Raw genomic sequence first — 21448 nt, 5'->3', positions numbered from 1 at the left:
GTGGAAGTAATGTTGTGCAAAGTGCTTTGAGTGGTTGTCATGACTAGAAAATTGCTTTTTAAGTACAGTCCATTTAGCATATGTAAACAAAATGACACAGTTATGCCCTAAAATCTCCATTAGACCTAGATTCTCTTGTTGTGTCATCCACATAATTAAATGTAAGGGCTGCCCTTTCCCTGCTCAAATATACTGTTACTAATTACACCGCTGATGTTATTGCATGGGCGTTATCTGTTTACATGCTGCAGGCTGCGGCTATCTTTTATTGAACATGACTTAATTTAAAAAATAGAAAAGGCTTTAATTATCATTTATCACTGTGCTGCATTATTTACATCAAGTTCTGTTGTGTCCAAGGCAGTTACTGTGTATGTATTGGTAGTGAGTTGATACGAAAACATTTGAAAACACTGACTGAAATGGCGTTTAATGTGAAATAAATGTATAAAAAAAATATATAAAGTAATTTCATCAATATATTTACCTTTCTGACCATAACTGCCATATCTTCAGGTCGTGGGGAATTAAAAGTGATTTAAAGTTGTTGTCCAAAACCTCTTAAATGAAGTTAACTGTATTGAAAAACTCATGGCTTTTTATTGACAGTTTTACCTTTATGTAGAAGACAAAAGGACTGGATTGGACAATAGTTAAACTGAAAACATGTCCTTTGGTTTAACAGTCATAATAGAGTTGGTTTTCAAAAATAGACCTTTAATACTGGTTTGAATCAATTGGTCTCTTGAACCTGAGGACGAGCCTTTATTGACCTCCTGGGGGGAAATCTATAACCGGTAACATCAGTAAGGGTCACACGCTTTACGCATAATGACTTTTTTTTTTCGTTGCCTTGACTTAAAATGAGATTGTGTGGCTGTGATCTGCTGCCTGTGATCACGAGCCAATCACATCAAAGTAAATGGGAGACTTTTGAGGGATCTGTAACAGAGACTCTGAGTGAAGAAAGAAAAAGCCTGAAGTGACCTGAAGCTATTTTTGCTAAAGATAATCATCAACAGAATAGCAGATCTTTTATCTACAAATAATTATTTTTCAACTCTACTCTGATGAGTATCAGATAGGTACACAAAGGAGCCAAAGCAGGAATCACAGTTTGAACTGGCCTCTCTAATGTCAGCGCTGCCTTTCTTTGATGCTGCATGTTCATTCCTTAACCTGTAAAATACTGTTTATAAAGCTGTATATAAAGACAATAAGGCTTTTTTTTTTTTTTTTTGCTAAAACACAACTATGTTTTAGCAGCAGAAAAAACACTAGAAAAAATAACACCTCCTCTGCATACAAAGACACCATGTCATAGTTATATCCACAGATCATTAGCCAACTGTGTGTATTTAATATGTCAGCAGTCAAATGTTTAACACACGTTATGTCATTACAGTCAGAGCTTTGGCTGTAGTTCCTTTTTTCACAGAAAGTAAGGACAAAGAATGAAGTCGTCATGTCAACCTCACTGACCTGACACCTTTTTTTTTAACAACAGTATCAATCTGACAGATGAAAAGAGATGTCGAACACAGCAGCTTGTTACCAGTGATGAGAACCCACAGCGGTGAGGTGCAACATTTCTATTCCTTTAGTCTTTGTGTTCAATTTCTATCTCTCTCCATTAAAAGAAAAACACTTTGAAAATGTCTTTCTCCCGAATAATCAAGTAGTAACATGCTTAAAATGATGTAAATGTCAGTTAGTGTTTAACTAATGTGTTTTTTTTCTCTTTGGCATTTTAGTCTGACATTATTCTTGTTACTAATTCTGACTTTTACAGCATTATTAAATATTATAATCTTGTTACTAATTCTGACTTTTACAGCGTTATTAAATATTATTTTCCCTGTTTGTGTGATTGTACTGATTCAGACCCTATTAAAATGGCTTCAAGTATATTTAAGTATATGTGCATCATACATATCCACAGCAGAACCGTGTTTGTCCGAGAGCGGAGCAGTGGCTGAACTGTACCTTCTCACAGCTTCAATCTCACAATATGTTTCCCAACAATAACAGCAGCCACCACCATAACAAATCAACCAGCACAGCACAGCACAGCACACTGGCCCTCTCCTCTGCCATGTTTGCTCATTACTAATAACTGTGCAGTGTTAAATGACCCACTCCTCCATGAATCATCTCTACGTCCATACGTCTGGCGCATGGATCCGTCTCCGAGCCATCCTCTCTTGTTATCATCTGCCCCTCCTCTCCTTCCACAATCCATCTCGTCCTTTTTCATTTATTTGTCAAATTCCCCATCCTTCCATCCCAATATTGATCCACACACAGACGTTCATCCATCCTCTAAATATATCTATCCCAACATCCTTTCTTCTTCTTCTTCTTCTTCCTCTTCCCTCGACTCCTTATCCCAGATGAGAGGCTTCTACAGCAAGGCTTAACACACTCCACTACCTCTGCTGTCGCTGTGTGTGAACACACACACACACACACACACACAAAGGCACTCCCTACAGGATGAGGAGGGAAGGACACACAGACATGGTTTTCACAGCTCTTCACAGCTCCCTGAGCAGTTCGAATGGCCCAGGAGAGGCTGAGCACAACACAGAAGGAGAGGATAAATGTGAGAACAACGTAAGGCAGCGGGCTCCAGAGAAAGACATTGGCACAGGGAGAGGGAAAAATGACGAGGCAACAAGGACACGGATGATCCGGGAGACGTGAAAGATCTGGTGGGACAATGAGAGAAACTTAAGTAAGAAATGATGGCGTATTAGATAAATGGAGAAGAGCCAAAAACCTTGGCATGGCCATCTTTACACAAATTGATTAACTTTGAAAATTGCTTAAGGAAGTGGATCCCTAAGTGGATGTGGGGCCCCGTTCGGGCTCATGGAGTAACTACAGGGGGCACAGCAAGATACATTCATGAATTAATTAAAAAAAAAAAATTCTTGTGTTAGAAAAGCAATGCATTGCTATATAAAATCATGTTTTACATTTTATATAGCGATAGCAAATTAAAATTATGTTGCTCACTAAAAAAACTCACTGGTTTGTTTTCTTTGCCCTTCACACAATTATGTTTACCACAGCACAGATTCAAATCTTACATTTAAAGAGAGTGTTCCAACTTTTCTGCTAATGTAATTTGTATAAGATGTATTTACATCTCCAATCGAGAATATATTGTAACTCACTCTCCTTTTTTTCCCCCTGAGCAAATAATTTGCACCATAAAAGCATCAGTCTGATTGTGCAACATATGGTTGTTTAACTCCAAATAGCAGGTTATCATCTGACGCCGCAGTCATATTTCTGTCTCATAATTATGTGTAATGACGCTCACGGCATCGCTTTGCTGCTGCCTGCCATTGCAATTCAAACACTTTGATGAAATAAGATCTAAACGCCGGCACAGGCAGAGCACCAGGATTCACAGCGGAAACAAAAACAACAACAGCCGTGTCTCAGAGATCAACGCTGGAGTGTCTAACCTTGAGGGGCAAATAACTGGAGTAGAGCAGCAGGCAACAGAGAGTCGGCATCACAGACAATACATCCGATTGTGAATTAAAACAAAACAGAGAGAAGAGAAAGTGTCAGTCGACACCTTCACCTTCTCTGTCACACTGCCCGTCTACCCCTGGGTAAATATTGAGACAGCAGCATTTTGCCAAACACCACCTCAGCTCATTCATCAGCAGTGGTCACGGGCAAGGTCGGCTTCCAGCGCCGCTGATACACCTCCAGGAGCTCAGCGTGAACACACACTCTGGGATATGACCTTTGCCGTGTGTCATCACCTCACTTTCCTCCCGCTGTAAGCTGCTGAGTGTCGATGCCGTGCTGGAGGCAATTTTGGAAGATGGGGGTCAGGACTCTGGGATATGATGCAGGAAGATTGAAATAGGCCGAGAGATTGCTCTGAAGAAACACAGACTCTTCAGAAAGTACCGGCCCACTGCGGCTCAGCTGCTGTCCACCACAGGTGCACTTAGAGACGAAAGGCTGAGAAAACTCTGGGATGCAGTGAAGTTTACTTTGAACGATCAGGTTTATATTAACACTAATTACAAAAACGCCTCAAGGTTTTCAAAAAATAGCCTTGGTTTATTCAGAAATATTTTTTTAAAATAAATCAAGTATCACATTTGATACTTCTAACTATTGTATATTTTCCGCCCAAAGCTTTTAAATGTTTTGTTTGTTTTATTATTTTCTGCAAGTATTTTATTTACTTTACCAATGACAATAAATGATTTTATTTTTACATTACAAAACTTTTTTTTTCAAATATTTACCATAAGGTTGATTTTTTTAAGAAAAATAAAAGTTCCCTGCGCTGTTCTGGAGATGAATTTAAACATCAACTTTATCTTGACAACTGTTCAAGTCTTCTTAGAGAAAAAAAGTTTTGACTTGAATTGTTGTTTTGTGCAGCCCTACGATCCCACTGGCACCTTTGAAACTTTAAGGTTTTCCCTTTGAAAATTCATCAGATTGTTCCAGTGTTCTCTTTAGTTTTGTTGAAGAAAAACAAGCATTCTCCAGGTCAAACCACAGCCCCTTAAGATCCTGAGGTGTCAAACTGTGATAACTTAGTTTGGACCACTGTCACATTGTTTCCTTTCTGAAAACAATGACTTTATTACATGACTCCAGTTGTAATAAATAATAATATCCAGGTGTAATAATCATCCTCCTAATGTCTGGTTAAGGATTCATATCAAAGTTTAATGGCTGATTTATTTTCAAGATTTCATAATTAGTCATCATTTCATTTCTTGACTGTTCTCTTTTTACAGGACCACCTGAACAATAGAGATCAATGCTCTACACAAACAAAGAAGATTTAGATTTGATTTCAATAATTTACTTCCCAGGAGAAAGCAGAAAATTCTGTGAAGAAAACTGCGAGGACTGGCTCAAGTAATTACATTAAAACTTAATTAATTTGACATGTCTTTTTAAAGTTCTGTTGAAAAAACTGAACGGAGCTTCCATTCATTTAAAAACAACTCAATTTGACTTTTAAATCCCAATAACAAAATGAACTTAAAAGCATTGACAAAGACTTTGACTGTTGAAAGATACAATTTTCTTTTTAGCAATTAAGTATAAAATGTTAATGCATTCATTAATGGTCCTGCACTTGAGCAACGGTTGAGCCTCAGATAACCGTAGGCTCGGCTGATTTAGAAATAAATATATTTCTGATTATATAAAGATAACACTTCTGATATGGTAGTTAAGAAAATGATTTTCCAAAAAATTGGAAACTCAAATACTTCTGATATGGTAGTTAAGAAAATGATGTGGAAAAAAATGGAAACTCAAATTTCTTGATAATCTATAATTTATCAAGTCTGTTTATAAAAAAGTGGAAAGGAAAAGAAAAATACAACTTGTGAAATCTCTGTATGAATCTAAATTATAAATCATAGACCGAGCTCTATCTCCACCATCGACGGCTTGACTATCGAAACGCGTTCATTCACCTGAACAACATATTCGAACAAGTGAGCCATCAGAGCTGAACTGCTGAGGGGTCACGGAAGAGAAGCTCCGTCACCTCCAGATGTGCCGTGATGTGCCTTGTCATCAGGCAGCACCAACATCATGGCTGCGGGGCTGTGACAGCCTTCTGTTCAGACCTTGGATATGTTCCAGAAAAAAAAATGCACCTCACTACATTTTTTTTCATTTGATATATTGGTGGTTTTCCAAATCCTAATGCACCGACCGAATCTTAGGAGTCCAGCCTTTGAAGAAAGCTATTTGTTGTTGTTTTTTCCACCACAGATATGATTCATTGATGTTTTTTCAGCCCAACAAATACACCATACATTTAGAAGTAAACTGCATTAATAAAACAGGCAACATTTGTCACTGTGCAGTGTTTCTGCCCACTATCATAACTCTTCCTACAGTTTCCAGATGTTTCCCTTTTTTTACGTCTGACAGCCAATTAAAATGGATGTGATAGTAACAACTCCAAGCTTCTTTTCTTTTCTCTCTACATGTTTTATAAATCGACTTTTTACATCTTCATTTTTGATGATTATAATAAGCCAATCAAAACAGGGGTAAAATCTGTGTCTTCATTTACATTAGTGGTTATAAACACACTGAGGTCTGTGAAAGAATAATTTTATGATAATTGCAAAAACTTGGAGCAAAAGCCATGAATCAATACTGAGGCAGGAAAAATACTGTTTTAGTGAAGACGTTGTATCGCACAGATATTATTATCTTACAGTACCCCAGCACAACAGCGCTCTGAAACAAACATCTGCTGACTGTCAGTATTCTCTAATCGTTTGTGGGGTGTTCAACCACCAGCAGCATAAATAGTTTCCACTACATCATGAGAAAAGTGTTTTTCCTCCACACGGGGAGAAAAGCTTGTTGCATCTCATTTGGATGACTTTAACTCGCAAAGTCTTGTAATTACAAGTGAAGTGAGTGAGCGGCTGGTGTTCTGGATTTTACCTGCATGCATTAAACATTAAAGTGCAGAACTGAAAGCGCACACACTGGTCTGAACAGCACCGTCAGACTCAGACATTGGAACAAGATCCTAAAACAAAGTTCCAGGAGCCAGACCTTGAGAACAGCTACAGGGCATGAAACTTAAATGTGAATATGGAACACATCAGACCAAACAGCTCAAAGACGATCAGTCACAAGTCTGCATTTTTAAAAGAAACTAAACTATCAAAATAAAAACTTAAAACATGTTTATGTTTTTGTTTTGTTTTTTTAAATCTACTGTATATAGTACCACATTAATCAGAGCATTCAAAAACTATTTACAGCTCCACCATCAGGAAAGGAAGGGAACCTACGTGATGTTTATTTGGAAACAGAAAGGGAATATTATAGCATCCTTTTCCTTTGACTGCAGTTTATGCGTTTGGCACTCTGAACATGCAACTGCTCCTTTAATATAACTCAGTAACAGTTGATGATATTGTTGGGTATGTGCGCTTCGGGACTGCGCTTTGTGTCTTTTAATAGCTATCTGTATGGATCCCAGGGGAAACTTTATCTCTTTTCGTCTGCACTACTGTTGTGTGGTCAGCAAAATGAAAATAAATCTGATTTGATTTTAGCCTCATCATAAATGCAGCTCTTGTGAGCTCCATGTATCATAGCGTTTTGTATATACATTTCCATTAAAACATTAAAATGTCAGAGGAAGTTGCTTCAGTCTTGTCACAATCTTTAAATGGTATCTGTTAAACTCTAGCTACCAGGTGTGTTTAGACTATTGTTTTAATGCTGGTGCCTTGTAATAATACTGTTGGTGAAGGCAGTGGCCAAACAAGACATAGATTATATGGTCTTGGGATGAGAAGTGAGGCTACGGTGGACAAAAGAAATGTGATTAAAATCACATCAGATGTAATTCCTAATAAAATATTAGCAACAGTCTACGTACACAAGTCTGTTAAAGCCTTCAGTGAAGTGTGTTTTACTCGAGCTAACGTCATGCGGACGCACATCCGTAAACATCGGCGAACTGCAGTGGTTTAAAAAAGCATCACAGCCTTTAGTTACTAAACCAGGAGCCCTGATCTGTCAGTAGTCACCGTCTGTGAATAGGAATGTACGCATCAGCGTTTTCTGCCTCCCCTAACATCATCCCATCTTTTTACTTTCATGTAACCTGGTGCAAACATCAACTCTAACAGCCAGCAGCGGTGGCCTCGCGCTAAAAACCAGCTCCAACTCTCTGTAACTTTCTGTCGGGAAAGTATTCAAACAGCAGGACACACTGTGGATCCAAAACCCCACAAAAGCAATCTGTACCAGGGAGAACAGCAAGTTGTCGATGACAATAAATCCAAACCACCTTCTCTGTCATCTTTACAGCACTAACACTTATTCAAGGACGCTCAGCTTTCTTTTTTAAACATTTTATCTGAAGGTTATGGGTCCCAAACAGCTGCGTCGCCCTAAAGTAAACTCCCTATTTACTACGGCCCATTCAGTTGAGATGCTGTATTAAACTAGCAGTATTGACCTCAAGGGTCGCCGGCTTCTACTTTGTCAGACAGTACAGCGGGTGCTGCAGTGGGGTGTGCAGAGACAGTTCTTATTCAGGTCTGCAGTTACTTTGTGTTGGTATAAAGTTTTAGTTTGATTTAACATCAGTGACAGACTGAACTAAATTTTATTTGGTTCAATATTCTTTTTAACTGACGGCAGAAAAGGCAGCTGTTCTTCCCCCACCACAAAGACAAACTTGACTGCAGCCTGTTCTGATCTACGGGGTTGTCGGTCTGATGTCAGACTTATTTAGTACAGTGGAACTATCTCTGCACGACCTGTAGGTCTAAACATGTTTGGTACACAGGCTCCACTGAAACACAGCAACGACTCAGACTGCAGACGAGTCGGTGGCCGGCAGCGCTGAGCAGAGAGAGTCAGGAGCTGGAGCCCAGTGAAGAAAAGAAAAGGAAGGAGAAAGAAAAGACGTACAAAGAAAGAGTAGGGTGGACATAAACTTACAGAGACCAGGAGACACTGACAAATTAGAAACTGCAAAATAGAAAGAGTGACACAAAATCCATGGACCCGGGGCCGAGCTGGTGCGCGTCCGTTGTTGAAAGCGACAGTTTTCATAAAGGAGACTAGAGCCTTTTTATCTGGCAGAGTTGTGTGACTGGCGAAGGAGGTCTGGAGATTATTGCTGCCAGAGTGCAGCGGCTGCATTTGCTTTCAGCTGCAAATACTCTCATATGGATTTGCTTCAAAACTCAGAGAAGAAACCAACAGCATTACAGGCAGGCATTTAAGGGAAAAAATATTGCCGTTTGACTGACCATTTGAAATAAAATCAAACAGCTGTTGAGCGCGAAAGCATTTTGGCCGAGTTTAAATGACAATTGACAATTTCCAGCAGGTGATTTAACAAAAGGCTATCGGTACGGAGTCCACAGCTCTGTAGTATTTCACATTAAGTAGTGAAAAATCAATGTAATTCAGACTAACGTACACAAACGTACACGCTTCTACTTCTCCATCTCCTTCCAAAAGTATTTTTGGGGCATTGATTCCTGTTTGAATGGCTGCACAGTCAACTGTTTGGCAATCAGGCACCACACGACACCCGTGCCTGGGCTCCATTTCTGCAGTCGTGTCACACCTTCAGTGTAGTAAATTATTCATTATGTTCCTCAGTGGTGGAAATGTCACAGGAATGTAGTGCCACACACAGACAAACATTGTGTCTCAGATAGCCCGTGGCCACTGCATGGTCAACCTGTTTGGTCAACCTCGTTTCAAGTGTACAGCTGTCGTCTTGTACACTTCAGCTGCCACGACACAAATTGGATCAGAGTTTTTTTTTTTTCTCTTTGTTTGTTTGTTTTCTTCATTTTTCTGATAAAAAAAAAACCTTGTCTTCCTTCTTCGCCTGTGTTTAAGTTTTAAAGATCAATTATGTATTGATTCCACTTGATTCGAAGCTGTCATCTTAAAGTGACGGTACGCCAAATGAATCACAAGGCTGTAATTCCGCTCCACTTCATTCAATCAACACACACCGAAAACATAATTAACTCTGCGTCAACAACAACACCCACAGTTCATTTGTCACATTCTTCTTAAGCAGCCAATGGTGCGAAGCCTCCAGTCTCCATCCTGTTAGCAGTTGCACTATTGGACTACTTAGTTGTCATCTTTGTGACAACAGTAAGTGGGTGTGGAGACTAATATAGTAACAAGGGGCCACAGCATTATCACAGTGACTCACCCGTGGAATACAGTAGCTGAATCCCTGTCCGTCTGTCTGTCTGTTTGTGTGTACATGTGTTTTATGGGACTGTTTTTACTTACTGTTTTTGGTTTTTTCGGAGCTACTACTTAAAGAACCAGACTAATGTGACCTACTGTGTGACATAGCCACCTAGTGCTGTTGTTTAGTGATTTTTGCTGCTTATGTTCCATCCATAATTCCCCAACAACATAATTCATATTTTAAAATTAGATTAATAATTTGTTTTCTCTAAGGTATTCCAAATACTAATTTTCCCTTCAACAAATGTTATTTTATTAAATCAATATCACCAGGGTATTTGTTTCAGGTTTTTTTTTTTTTCTAGATAAAACACCATTTGGTTAAAGAGTTTTTGTGGAAGAATTACAGCTACCCCACTCCAGCTTCAGCTTGTTAAACAAAAACTGCACTTTTTTCAAATCTTAAAAAAATCTGACACTGAAATTCAGCCACATACACAAACGCCCTGGGACTGATGTTCACATCTAATCATCTGAAGAAAACAGCAGGACTATATGTTTCCTTTTTTCTTTTTTTTTTTTTTTTGGCTAAAATTAGCTTTTGCACTAATTTGGTCAATGTACCCTCGGAGACGCAGACGTTTATAGTGTGTGTTTTAACAATCCAAGCACATGGTCTAAATAAAATTGGAGTCACGTAAAAATCCAATTTGTTTGCTAAATGAGGGGGAAAAAATCCCCACTGCGAGCTGCGTTTATTGTTCAAATGGTTGGACTTTGCCTTGTTGTCTTGTGGTTTGCGGTGGAGTTGTTTTAGTGGAAACAACCAGGTCAATTGAATACTTTTACCAATATTCAAAAGTATCCCATGGATAATTAGATCGTTTTATGCCCTGCTTTAACACCGTACTTCTAAAAGTATTTCAAACTTATGTAGGTCGAAAAAAGTGATCAAGTCTAATGACACCACTAGCTATTGTTAGAAAGCAAAACTCGTGTCCTTGGAATTGATTGGTGACCTAAAAAAGTCAACTAATAAGCCAAGTACAAGAGACTTAACTACATTTGCTCTAATTTTAAACCCAACCTGGAATAATTTCACACGCTGGGACTCGCTCCACGTGAGACCTGGTGACGTCGACTGTGATGTCGACGTCCATCCTGGATCACTGGTCTCTATTCGTCTGCGCTGACATCAGATATGTCAGCAATTAACTCAGCCAGTGGAGCGGAGGGAAAACAGATGTTGGAAGTTGCGTTAAACATCAGTTCCACTACATAAAGCACATTGACCCGAGCTGTTGTCAACTTTGCAAGGTCATCTATGGGGGTGAAGGCGCAGGCAGCGAAACAATGACATTCAGAAATCAGGAAATGGTTTTTTAACTGTAACAGAATGGTTTCTGCAGCTTTTCAATCAATGTAAAAAAAAAAAAAGTTTGTAACATTTATTTTTCAAGGCAAAAGGACAAAGAATGTATTTTTATGTTTTCACTGACCTACATATATCTCTGTTTTCATAAATTGCAGTCCTTTTTGGACAAGTGTGGACCGAGGCCAGTTCACCGTCATGAGCATTTTCCTAAACTGTTTAGAAACAAGAAATAAAACTTTTTGTGAAGTTTTTGTGATTTTGTGTGTGTTGCATTACAAATTAAGATTGTAGCTGTAGACCAGCCCTGAGTTTGGCCCCATTCAATCACAGATGCACTTTTCATTTATAGTCAATGTCTTAATTGCCTCTTTCATCCTTAGCCTATAATTATTATGTAAAAACGTAATTATAAATCTTTCATTCCAAGTCAAAGGAGCTAAAGTCAGGACATCTACAACATTAAAACGTATGGTTTCCTGATGGAGGACACAGTCTCAGGGAGGACGGTTTGATGTAGTGGCAGACTGTGTTAACCAACAATGCAAATGACCCTGATGGCCATATGTTTGTAGCAGTGGTTTCAACCTTTGACCTTTATACACAAAGGGTTTCTAATTCCCAATTATGTTAATGGACAGATGGTGACGGACTATCAAATGTGCTTTTCTCTGGCAAAAAAACCACATTATTTATTTTTGTATTAAAAGACAAATATCTTGGAAATTTCAAGAAAACAAGATGAGTCGCCGTCTGTCCTTGCCTTGAAAGATTGAGCCTTTGGTAGATGCTATTTTTACACCAAATCTGAAAAGTCAGATCTGTTACCGGCTGACATTCTAGTCTTACTTTGCCTCTGTCTAAACTTTTTCAAGGATGCGTTTGCTGGCATCGACGTCTGAATGTGTAAATATTAAATTAAACCGGGGTTCAGGTCACTGTTTGTTTTTTCATTCTCATTACATTTTTTTTTTCTTTTTGGAAGTGCATCAACCTTTCTGGAAATAGCTGTTCCTCACTGCGGTTTAATTTCAACAGTAATGACTCAGGGTCGTTTCCAGTGACTTGGCCCAGCTGTGGTTGAACCAGTGTAAAACAATGAAAACAATGTGAAGGAGTTGTGCATGTTGTGGGGACATCTTCAGAAGGCTGGTGTCTAATCTTCTCGACTATAACAAAGCTAACTGTGCATGGCCAAACTGTAAAATACAGTAGCGTTAGACCTCCAGCTCAGCTCATGGTGGTATCAGCTGGCTTAGCCATTACGGCAGTTAGCGGAGCATGACGTGTTGTTGACTATGGCACAGCATTAGTTCCACCACATTAGACTCAATGACTATCACTATGACAGCATCTTATTCACCGGCACGCACGCACCGAGCGAGCACACACAGACACTGAGGCAGTTTGTGTTTTTGCATATGGACAAAACCCTGCTTTTTCATTTAAAGCACACAGCTGTGATTTTTAACCCCGTCCTCACATGTGGACGTCTCATTGAGATTCTACTGCGTGTGAACTCAAACGTTCACGGTCCTACTCCACAGGACAATAGGCCTCCAACCAACACACGTGCACACAGAGAGGCTCATTCACAGTAAATTAGGTGACTTTCACATATGCTCTGTACTCGGTGCAAACACACACACATGCAGACACGGGCTGCGTACAATGTCATCAACAGTGCTCTCCATTCAGTGGGAGGAGAGGTCTTAAGTTTGCCTGAACATTCTGTCCTTGACATTGTGTGCCGTAGCACACACGTCCATGTGAACACAGTCTTCCATTCTGCGGGACAATATGCATTTAGTGTCTGCACAAAGTTGTTGGAAAATTCAACACAATAATCCAATTACACGGTGACTCACAGGAATCCAGCTCAGCCTTATTGCTCTACTGCAGCCTCTGGTCTCGGCTAATGCAGGGTTCTAATGCTTCTTTGGATTTCCATTGAGTTAGGAGGATGAAGAGTTTCTGCAATTACTGCAGTGGAAAACATCAAACCCAACAAGTAACTTTTTCACAAGTGCGAAACAGTACAAGTCAAGGTACTTGTCCAAATTAATTTTAGCTCAAGTGGAGTTGGCTGTGAACATGTGGGCTTTTTTGGCGGGTTCAGTGAATGTATTTCCACAGGAGGGTTTCAATGATTGGTGAACTTGAGGACAAAAGGGATTTTTTTTTTTACCTAGAACAAAAAAAACCAAAACAAATGGCATATATATATATATATATAATTATTTTTAAGAATATATATATATATTCTTAAAAATAATTTAACTTTGCCTTTAAACAGAAGAACATAAACCTAATTCACCTATTACACTGTTAAATGAGCAGACTCAGTCATTTTTACTTCTAAAATGTCCCTGCAGCACAATTCTAAGTCATCAAACCTTAACAATATTTTGGAAGGAGTCAATAATGTTTTGAAATAAAAACAAACTGTTGTTTATCCCCACAAATTAATCCAGTCATTCTCGAGTTATTGATTACTGCACCTTTAGCAGGTGACAAGGTAACAGCAAGATTTGATCAGTCACAGTTTTTTTTTTTTTCCACAAACAACTATGTTCTACAGTGGACCTCTGTTTAGATGATGATGAGGCAGCGTTGACAACTGTATCCTCATTTATCACAGAAGTCACAGAATTTATCGCAGAACAAACTTATACAATATTTCAGAACTGTTTTATTTTTAGGTCCAGAGCAGTTCTGTCCACCATCTTTCATCATCTTGTCTACAACCACAGCACACAATTACCGACCGTGATAAGGTTCTGGTAAATTCACTGCACGGCTATCTGCCCAGCACCAGGCGACAGACAAATTTAGCAGCTAACGAGTAAACACAGAACAGAACGTAGAGTGTGGTGAGTCAGATATTTTCCTCTCCGGAGTTGTTGGCGAACACAGTTCGCCCTTGCCAAAAAAAATGGACCTACTAATGCTGCTTTAAAATTTCTCCTCTTCCTCAGTGATGGATTTCTTTCCTTATGACGTTTGAACACTGACGAAAACTGTAATAGATGAAGATTTATCTGCACATAAACCCTCCGTACCACAGGTGTCCTTGAAAGGTTTTGTCCTGACTGAACATCACCAACATTTGGTGATTTTTTTTTTTTTTTTTTGCGAAGAATCCCACCTTGAAACTCAGCTTCAGGCTCCATTATAGCTGATGTTTCTCCTCAATTAATCTCTTTCTCAATTATTTTTAAAAAGCTGATGAAACAATTAGTCTTTCTACTCACACGTCATTACATGCACACAAACACACCTTCAGGCCCATCCCTCCCTTCCTCCCTCCTCCCTGTTGTCTTTCCTGGCACCAGCTTCCAGTGACACAGATGGTGATGGGAATAAGAGAGATACAAAGAGGCACAGAATGGCAGCAGTTCATAATCTTTTGTCTATCAGTCCTCTACCTTTTATCTGTACATTTATTTTTTTATAAATCACATCTACCTCCTCTCAACATCTTTCTGCCTTTTTCCTCTAAAGCGTAGCTCTTTTTTTTCTCTCCAGTGTCTCAATCCATCACCCTGCCTCCCTCCACCTAACTATCTTAGAGCTTCCACCAAAAGCCATCCATCGATTGGATTCGATCATTTATCACGCTTCCTGAAAGCTAGCCCCACCTTGTACCAGGACCTTTTATACACCTATTAACTTTTGAAATTTGACCTCTCAGTCATCTACATCTTCCTCCTCCCGCCTGTCTCCTCTTCCACATTGAGCCAAAAGAGATGGGATGAATTAGATGGCTACTTTCTTAATGTTTACATCACACACACCGTTCCATCCAGATGCATGCACATTTAGAATTAATGGAAACCTGAGGACTTACCAGCTGCATGCCACAGATGAAGGCCAAGGTGCACCTGCCAGTGCAGCACCCCATGGTCTCCTCCTGCTCCTCTGCCCACGTGCTGAAGAAAGTCTGAGTAACTCCAAAATCTCCAGCTGCACCTTCACAACCCAAATCCCCGAGGGTCGTCCGGCTGGATGGCAGCTTAGTTAGAAGACCAGACCAGACCAGACCAGAGCCCAAGCCCTGTCCCTGCTGGAGACCAGGGGAATTAACACAAGGTGTTTCACTGAAAGAGATGATGCAGACTAAATCTGGTCCTCTGAATCTCAGCCCTACACTGGCCAGAAACCACAGGTGAAATCTGTGTGGTACGAGTCGTTCCTTCACGGAGCTCGTTTGTGTTAGTAAACTCTTTCCATGCGCCTGCAACAAAGAGCTGCGTGGAACCGAAATGATCAGATGTTGTCACGCCTTTAGCTGTGTTGTCCAAACACACTGAAGATGCGGGTGTTCAATGTCGCTACGGTGGCTTGTTGCATCAAACAAAGGTTGCATTTATGTCAACAGAGGCTGCTCTTGTCCAGTTATTACCTACTGGGCTGAAAAGTCCGCTCCACGATCACCTCCGAAAGCAGCATCCTGGTCATGGTCCTCCGGTTAAATCACTGAGTTTAAATAAAAAATAAAAAGACAGAGATAAATAGTGCAGTCCAACCGAGCTGCGCCTGGAAAAGTTTGACTAAAACAATAGTGGTTTGTTTGCGAGCTTGATGCGTGTCTCCTCTCACAGAGCAGCTGCTTTGCTGTAAAGGAAAATCACGCACATCACTGTTCATTCACACCAGCGTTTCATCTCCAAGCCTGCTGCTGCTGCTGCTGCTGCTGCTGCCGTCTCTGAGTTTGTTTAAACACTCAGCCAAGAATGAGTCAAATTGTATCCACAGAAGGTTGTGATCCCCGTGTTTGCTCAAATCCTCCTCATCAGCATCATCAGCATCATCATCAGCATCCTCCTCCTCCTCCTCCTCTGGTTCATCTCTCCATCAGCTCCTTCTGAGCACAGCCGCCTCGTTGTTTGTCATCCGCCTCGCTGATCGGTTCATTCACTGCCTCCTCCGGTGCACGTTTCCTCCACTGTCCAAACACACGGGGCAGCGCGTTCACAACCTGACAAACAACGTGAACTGTTAGGTCCAAAATAAGTCACTACATGTGACAGGCAAACAGCAATATGAGTAAAAATAAAGGACAAGTTTGGTGAGTCGTCTCTCAGGGATGTCTTCAAGGAGTGAGGAGGGAAGACAATGGCATGGAGAGGAGAGAGAGAGAGAGAGAGAGAGAGAGGGAGAGAGACCCGAGGAGCGTATATTCTCGCTTGCCATCTGTCAAGTCAAACACCACACAATAACAAGCATTCTCCTGTTTATACCTTCAAAATAAAACGCTCCAAGAGCTTAACTCTAGTGAAAGTATGTCGTTGAGTTTGTTGTTTACAAACTGTACTGTAAGAACACTACAAATCTAACTAACTATAACAGTTTCCAAAAAAAAAAAAAAAAAAAACCTGAGAGATGAACAGGTTTTTAGAGTTTAGAGCAGAGGTTTCATACACAATAAACAAGAAATAAATTGAAAAGAATGTGTAGATTTACAAAGTCACTAATGAAATCTGAGAGAAGGTAAGAAGAGGCACTGGGGTTGACATCGCAGGTAACTGTGTGTGTGTGTTACCTTTAGAGACGTGTAATTTACAGCCTACAGTATTTTACAGTAAACTCATAAATAATTTTAGAACTCACTCAAATGTATAATAATGTTCTATATTGCTATATCTAGAAGTTTATTGATTTACATCTGATGTAGCTGAACTTTTTTGATTATTTATTTATATATTTATATATTTTCTTTCTGGTTTCACTGTAATAATACAAAGTCTGGTCTTCCTCTTCATTATGGTCTTTAGGATGTACTGACTTCAGCATCCTTTGAGAGTGCGCCCTTAAAACTGAGTCCATCTGGCAGTTTAGTCATTATTAGCTGACCTCTAACAGATGGATGGCTCTCTTACCGACAGCTACCTGTCATTTTATGTGATATAGTACTTAAACCCAAGACATCCAAATTACATATTTAAAAAAATCATCTTTTAAATTGCAGTAATTATACAGATTGACAAGACAAAGTGAAGTTGGAAATCTTTTAGATTTACATTAAAAGAAAGTAAGATTTCCACTCACTTCCTTCATGTCTTCCTTCCTCTGACTTGCCTGAGTGTGTGTGATTGGCTGCAGGTGTGTGTGATTGAATGCAGTGACACATCTCAGGTGAAGCCTGCTGATTGGTTCTGCCATGGACATTTCAGCATAAGAGAAAAACACTGGTATCCTTGTGACAGACTCTTTCTGCTCTGTTTTAGCCAAAGCATATAAATACAAGATTCCCATTTAAAGTGCACACAATAGCTATAAAATCAGTCAAGGCTGGTGTCTTCAACTGTGGGAAAAAAAAACAATAGTTATAGGGCAAGAAGACAGCTATTAGATGAAATGTAATGTTTAAAAATAATAAAAACCTACCATTACATACTACTACTGTTACTACTTTAACTGATATTGTGATAATGTTGTTATTCCTGTTATTGCGTTGTTTTTATTTTATTTTATTTTATTGCTCTTATTATCATGATCCATAGTAGAAAAATCTGTTTATATTCTTTTATTTTGAAGGCGCCCTCCATCCCTGCTGCATCCCTGCTCAGTCTGACTTGATGAGGCTGATGTTCCGCTCCACAGGGAAGCACCGAGCTCTATTCACCCTCTGTATCTCACAAACACTGGGAGATGAAGGTCTGTTCGATGAGCAGCTGCTCAAGAACATGGCCTTCAACCGTCAACAGTAATGGATGAGCTCTTTCTCTGCTTCTTCCCTGTTCTCTTTCTTTTTTTGTACCATATTTTTCTCTCTATCCCCAAGTTGTCATCACGATGACCATTTTGTTCTCTTTTCCCACTCATTTATTTGCAGACTTCGGATTGTCTGATAACCCACCATTAGAGCTGAATATTAAAAAGGGGGATGAGGGCTTTAAAATTTTCATGTAGCACATTAAAGTTAGTTACAACTCTCCATCAGTTTTACAAAAGAGCCTTGGGTTCACACTCCACATGGTGATTGCCTCATTTGTGAGTGACATTTAATTTATTTCTCTGTCGTTACCACAGCGTACGGAGTTCACTGAAGGCATCACAGCCGTCCGTGGCCAAATTTAGCCACAAAATGCCCTCTTGAAAACAAGTCACTTCCCCCTAATTAAAGGTAGCGGATCTGCGTGAGTTGTAGGGTCAATGGAGCCACGCCTATAAAAGGCCCAGCAGTTTAAACAGACTGTGGGGTGTAGAGGCTATCACTGCTTAGGCAAGACAACATAATGGCCAGCTTTCTGCTCACCATCAATCTCTGTCAGTGTGTGTCCCTCCTTCACACACACGCACAAGAAAAACAGCACATGCTTTCAGATTCACACACGCAGGACCTAACGCACATGAACACATTCACACCACATGCAGTGCAGTTAATTATATCGCTAATCTTGAGTGACAGTGGCATGTATAATAGCTGATTCCCCAGGGCCTCGTGTCAAAGCATCCGCCCCTGCATCCCTCCATCCTTCCGATCTTTATCATCTTACCAATTTAGTTCCTCATCTGTGGCCCGGCCCACTGGTACGAACCAAACCAGTTCATTTTTTTTTTATTTCAACAAACACCTTTCCTGGTTATACTTTTCCCAGGCTTCTTTCCATGAAAACTGAGAAAAATAAATGTGTGGGGTTTTTTTTCTCTGTAAGTGTAAGTGACTGATGTCAGTAGAGTGTGGTAATTTTGACCTTGGTGAAGTCTTTGGTGATCAGAGACATTTGATCAGGTATGTATCCTGGCTAATAGCCCGATTATAGGACCATGTGCATGTTCAAGATGGACTGCAGAAGCTTAAGACAAAAGAGAGTGAGCAGTGATTCTCTCTGGGTGAAAACACCTTTTTGGTGTCACGTGTCAGAGAAGAAGAGCAGGACCGGAAATAAGCTGGTGGGAAAACATGTCACACGTCAGTCTTGTTTTTTCTTTTTTTGTTTTTTTGTCTGCAACCCAGACGTGATGTAATGAGTTTGATATGAAGATCATGAAGGAACAATTCTATCGTGTCTTGTGTTAATGGTTCAGGATGGTGGCGCTATAACTGTGCTGGGGAAAACTTTCCAGGCACATTCTGTACCAGCTGAGCACTGCTTAAATGTCGCAGTCTACCTGAGTAATGTTAATCCCTGTCTGAAGGACGCTTCCACCAGGATGACACGCCACTGAATTAAGCTTAAATCTCCCCACAGTAACATCCCTAATTCAAAATGTGTTTACTTCACTCCAAAATAACCTCCGTAGTCACCAGATTACTCCAGTCTAAAAAAGCAGAAAAAGGGTGGAAACAAGAGAGAGCAACCACAAATACAAGTGACGTGACAATTGTCTGGCAACCGCCATTGAAACAATAGAGAACAACATGATTTCATCAAAACAGTTCTCAAGGCAAAAGACCTTTTAGGAGGTAGCTAATTAAGTGGCCGTTGACTGTCCTTCATGTACAAACTGATCACAAAAAACACAAACTGCTTGTTCTGGTGTCTTGTCTATAAATCATTTTTAATTTGTCCATTCCCTGTTTTTATTTAATAAAATAAAGAAAAAAAAATCTCCAGGTTTGGCAACAAAATAAATGTGATGTTATCACCTTAGTCCTCCGTAATGAGCATGATTTACTGTGTTTCTGCTTTTGTTTAATCAAAAAGAATAATTGACTGTTTGCTGTGTGATTCGTTTGCAATGAATAACAATGATTAGAGTTTTACTACATGATGTGCCAATTACTTCAAAATGAAACATGGCCAAAAGCCAGTGATGCAACTTCAGAATACAAATCACTCGCTCCTGAAAGTGATATGCAAGGTCACCACATATGACATGAATTCCCAATGTGATCCAAACCTCCCTTCATCCTGCCTTTTTGCATTTGAAATACCTGGGTTTTTTGTACGTATATGTAAATATAATTGTTTTACGCAATACACGGTGAAGTTTTACCACTGATTAAACACTGTTTATGTAAAAGAGGCAAAGAAGGTCTGTTTTGACCGTGGAAACCGGAGGATCCTCAAAGTAAATGTATCCTCCTCAGCAGATGGAGATGTCCAGCTGTCAGCAGAAGATACAGGGCGTGTTCCAATTCCCATTTAAATAGAAAGTAAGAAAAAAAGAAAGAAAGAAAGAAAAAAAGAGAGAAAGAAAGACAGAGGGAGAAAGTGAAAAAGAGAGACAGAATCCTGACAAATTTGAGTCGTTTAGTTTAATAGTGTTTTATACCTCTGCCTCAGTTATAAGGCGTTGCACTCACTTGCCTCATCTGAAGTCATATTGCTGCCTTAACGGCACATGCTGCTCTGCTATCATGTCAATGAGGCATTTTTAAATAGATTTTGATGGAGAGAAAATGTGACAAGCAGTGCTAGGGAGTGACTGACAGGCAGAGATAGAGAGAGAGAGGGAGAGAGAGAGAGAGAGAGAGAGAGAGATTGAGAGAGCAGCTACACCTTCCAGATAGGGAGATAGTACGTGTGTGTTACTTTATCTGTCTGGACCAGATGTCACCAGATGCCTACTACTGCCAACCAATCTCAGCCCACACACACACACACACACACACACACACACACACCTTCTGTCATCCCTCCTACACCTGGTCCTACAGCACCTAGAACAATCGAACAGCACAACAGCTGGACTGTCGATGAAACAGGACCAGTAGACATGCAGAATATCACAGGGTTTACTGTATGTGAGGAGGAAACTGAAGGGAAATCGAGGGGAGCAGTAAAAATGATAAGGAAGCTGAAGAAATAGGGAAATTGGGAATATGTGCTTTTGGCAAAAAAAAGGGAAATTGCACATGTTTGTTGTTGTAATAGTGAAAATAAACTGTGGACAAAGGCAGAAGAGAATTAAATGTCAGATGAAGTTATGTGAGGTGAGTTTGTGTATTTTCTGCCCCACCTTTTCTGTTTTAAGAGTCATTTTAAGAGGTGGATTTTGCAGGAATAGTCAGAGTTATTCCCATTATACTCTGTTTATTTGTTACTGAGCAAGACAATTAACTCCGTGTTGGTCCCCACCTCAGCCACAGGGGGCAGATTACCACCAATGACCTGCTACTGTAGCTTCACTTAGTGTCAAAATGAATAAGATGAAACTGCTGTGCTGTACTACACACACACTAACTAACTCTTTATTACGTGCTGCAGTATTTTCATTCATACTTCAATTATGAATTTTTAAAAGATCATAATTAGATTCCATGACTCACAAAATGTTATCTAAAAACATACTGCCACATACTGACATCTGTTTTCCCTCAGTCATTTCATATTAGTTCAATTATAGCTGCTAATTGGTTGCAAACTATCTCTTGTATTCTAAGCCTTTTGA

General features: G+C 39.8%; 1 protein-coding gene across 2 annotated transcripts in view; it reads right to left on the bottom strand.

Annotated features, from left to right (window-relative positions):
* The window catches only part of nkain2 (sodium/potassium transporting ATPase interacting 2), a 74948-nt gene extending 56945 nt beyond the window's left edge, over window positions 1-18003 (bottom strand). Inside the window, exons 1-2 of one of the 2 annotated variants that reach the window (XM_025056935.1) lie at window positions 17156-18003; window positions 14955-16085 (exon numbers count right to left, since the gene is read on the bottom strand). In XM_025056935.1, the coding sequence (XP_024912703.1) occupies window positions 14955-15008 (54 nt within the window). In that variant the 5' untranslated portion in view covers window positions 15009-16085; window positions 17156-18003. Of the gene's footprint in view, window positions 1-14954; window positions 16803-17155 lie in introns of those variants that run through there. The other variant, XM_025056934.1, reaches the window with a different exon arrangement.
* Between the last annotated feature and the right edge of the window lie 3445 nt (window positions 18004-21448).

The sequence above is a fragment of the Cynoglossus semilaevis genome, chromosome 7 (assembly GCF_000523025.1).
Source record: "Cynoglossus semilaevis isolate Cse_v1.0 chromosome 7, Cse_v1.0, whole genome shotgun sequence".
Lineage (NCBI taxonomy): Eukaryota > Metazoa > Chordata > Actinopteri > Pleuronectiformes > Cynoglossidae > Cynoglossus > Cynoglossus semilaevis.
The sequence above is the reverse complement of the archived record's forward strand: the minus strand, read 5'-3'. Positions and strand labels throughout refer to the sequence as shown.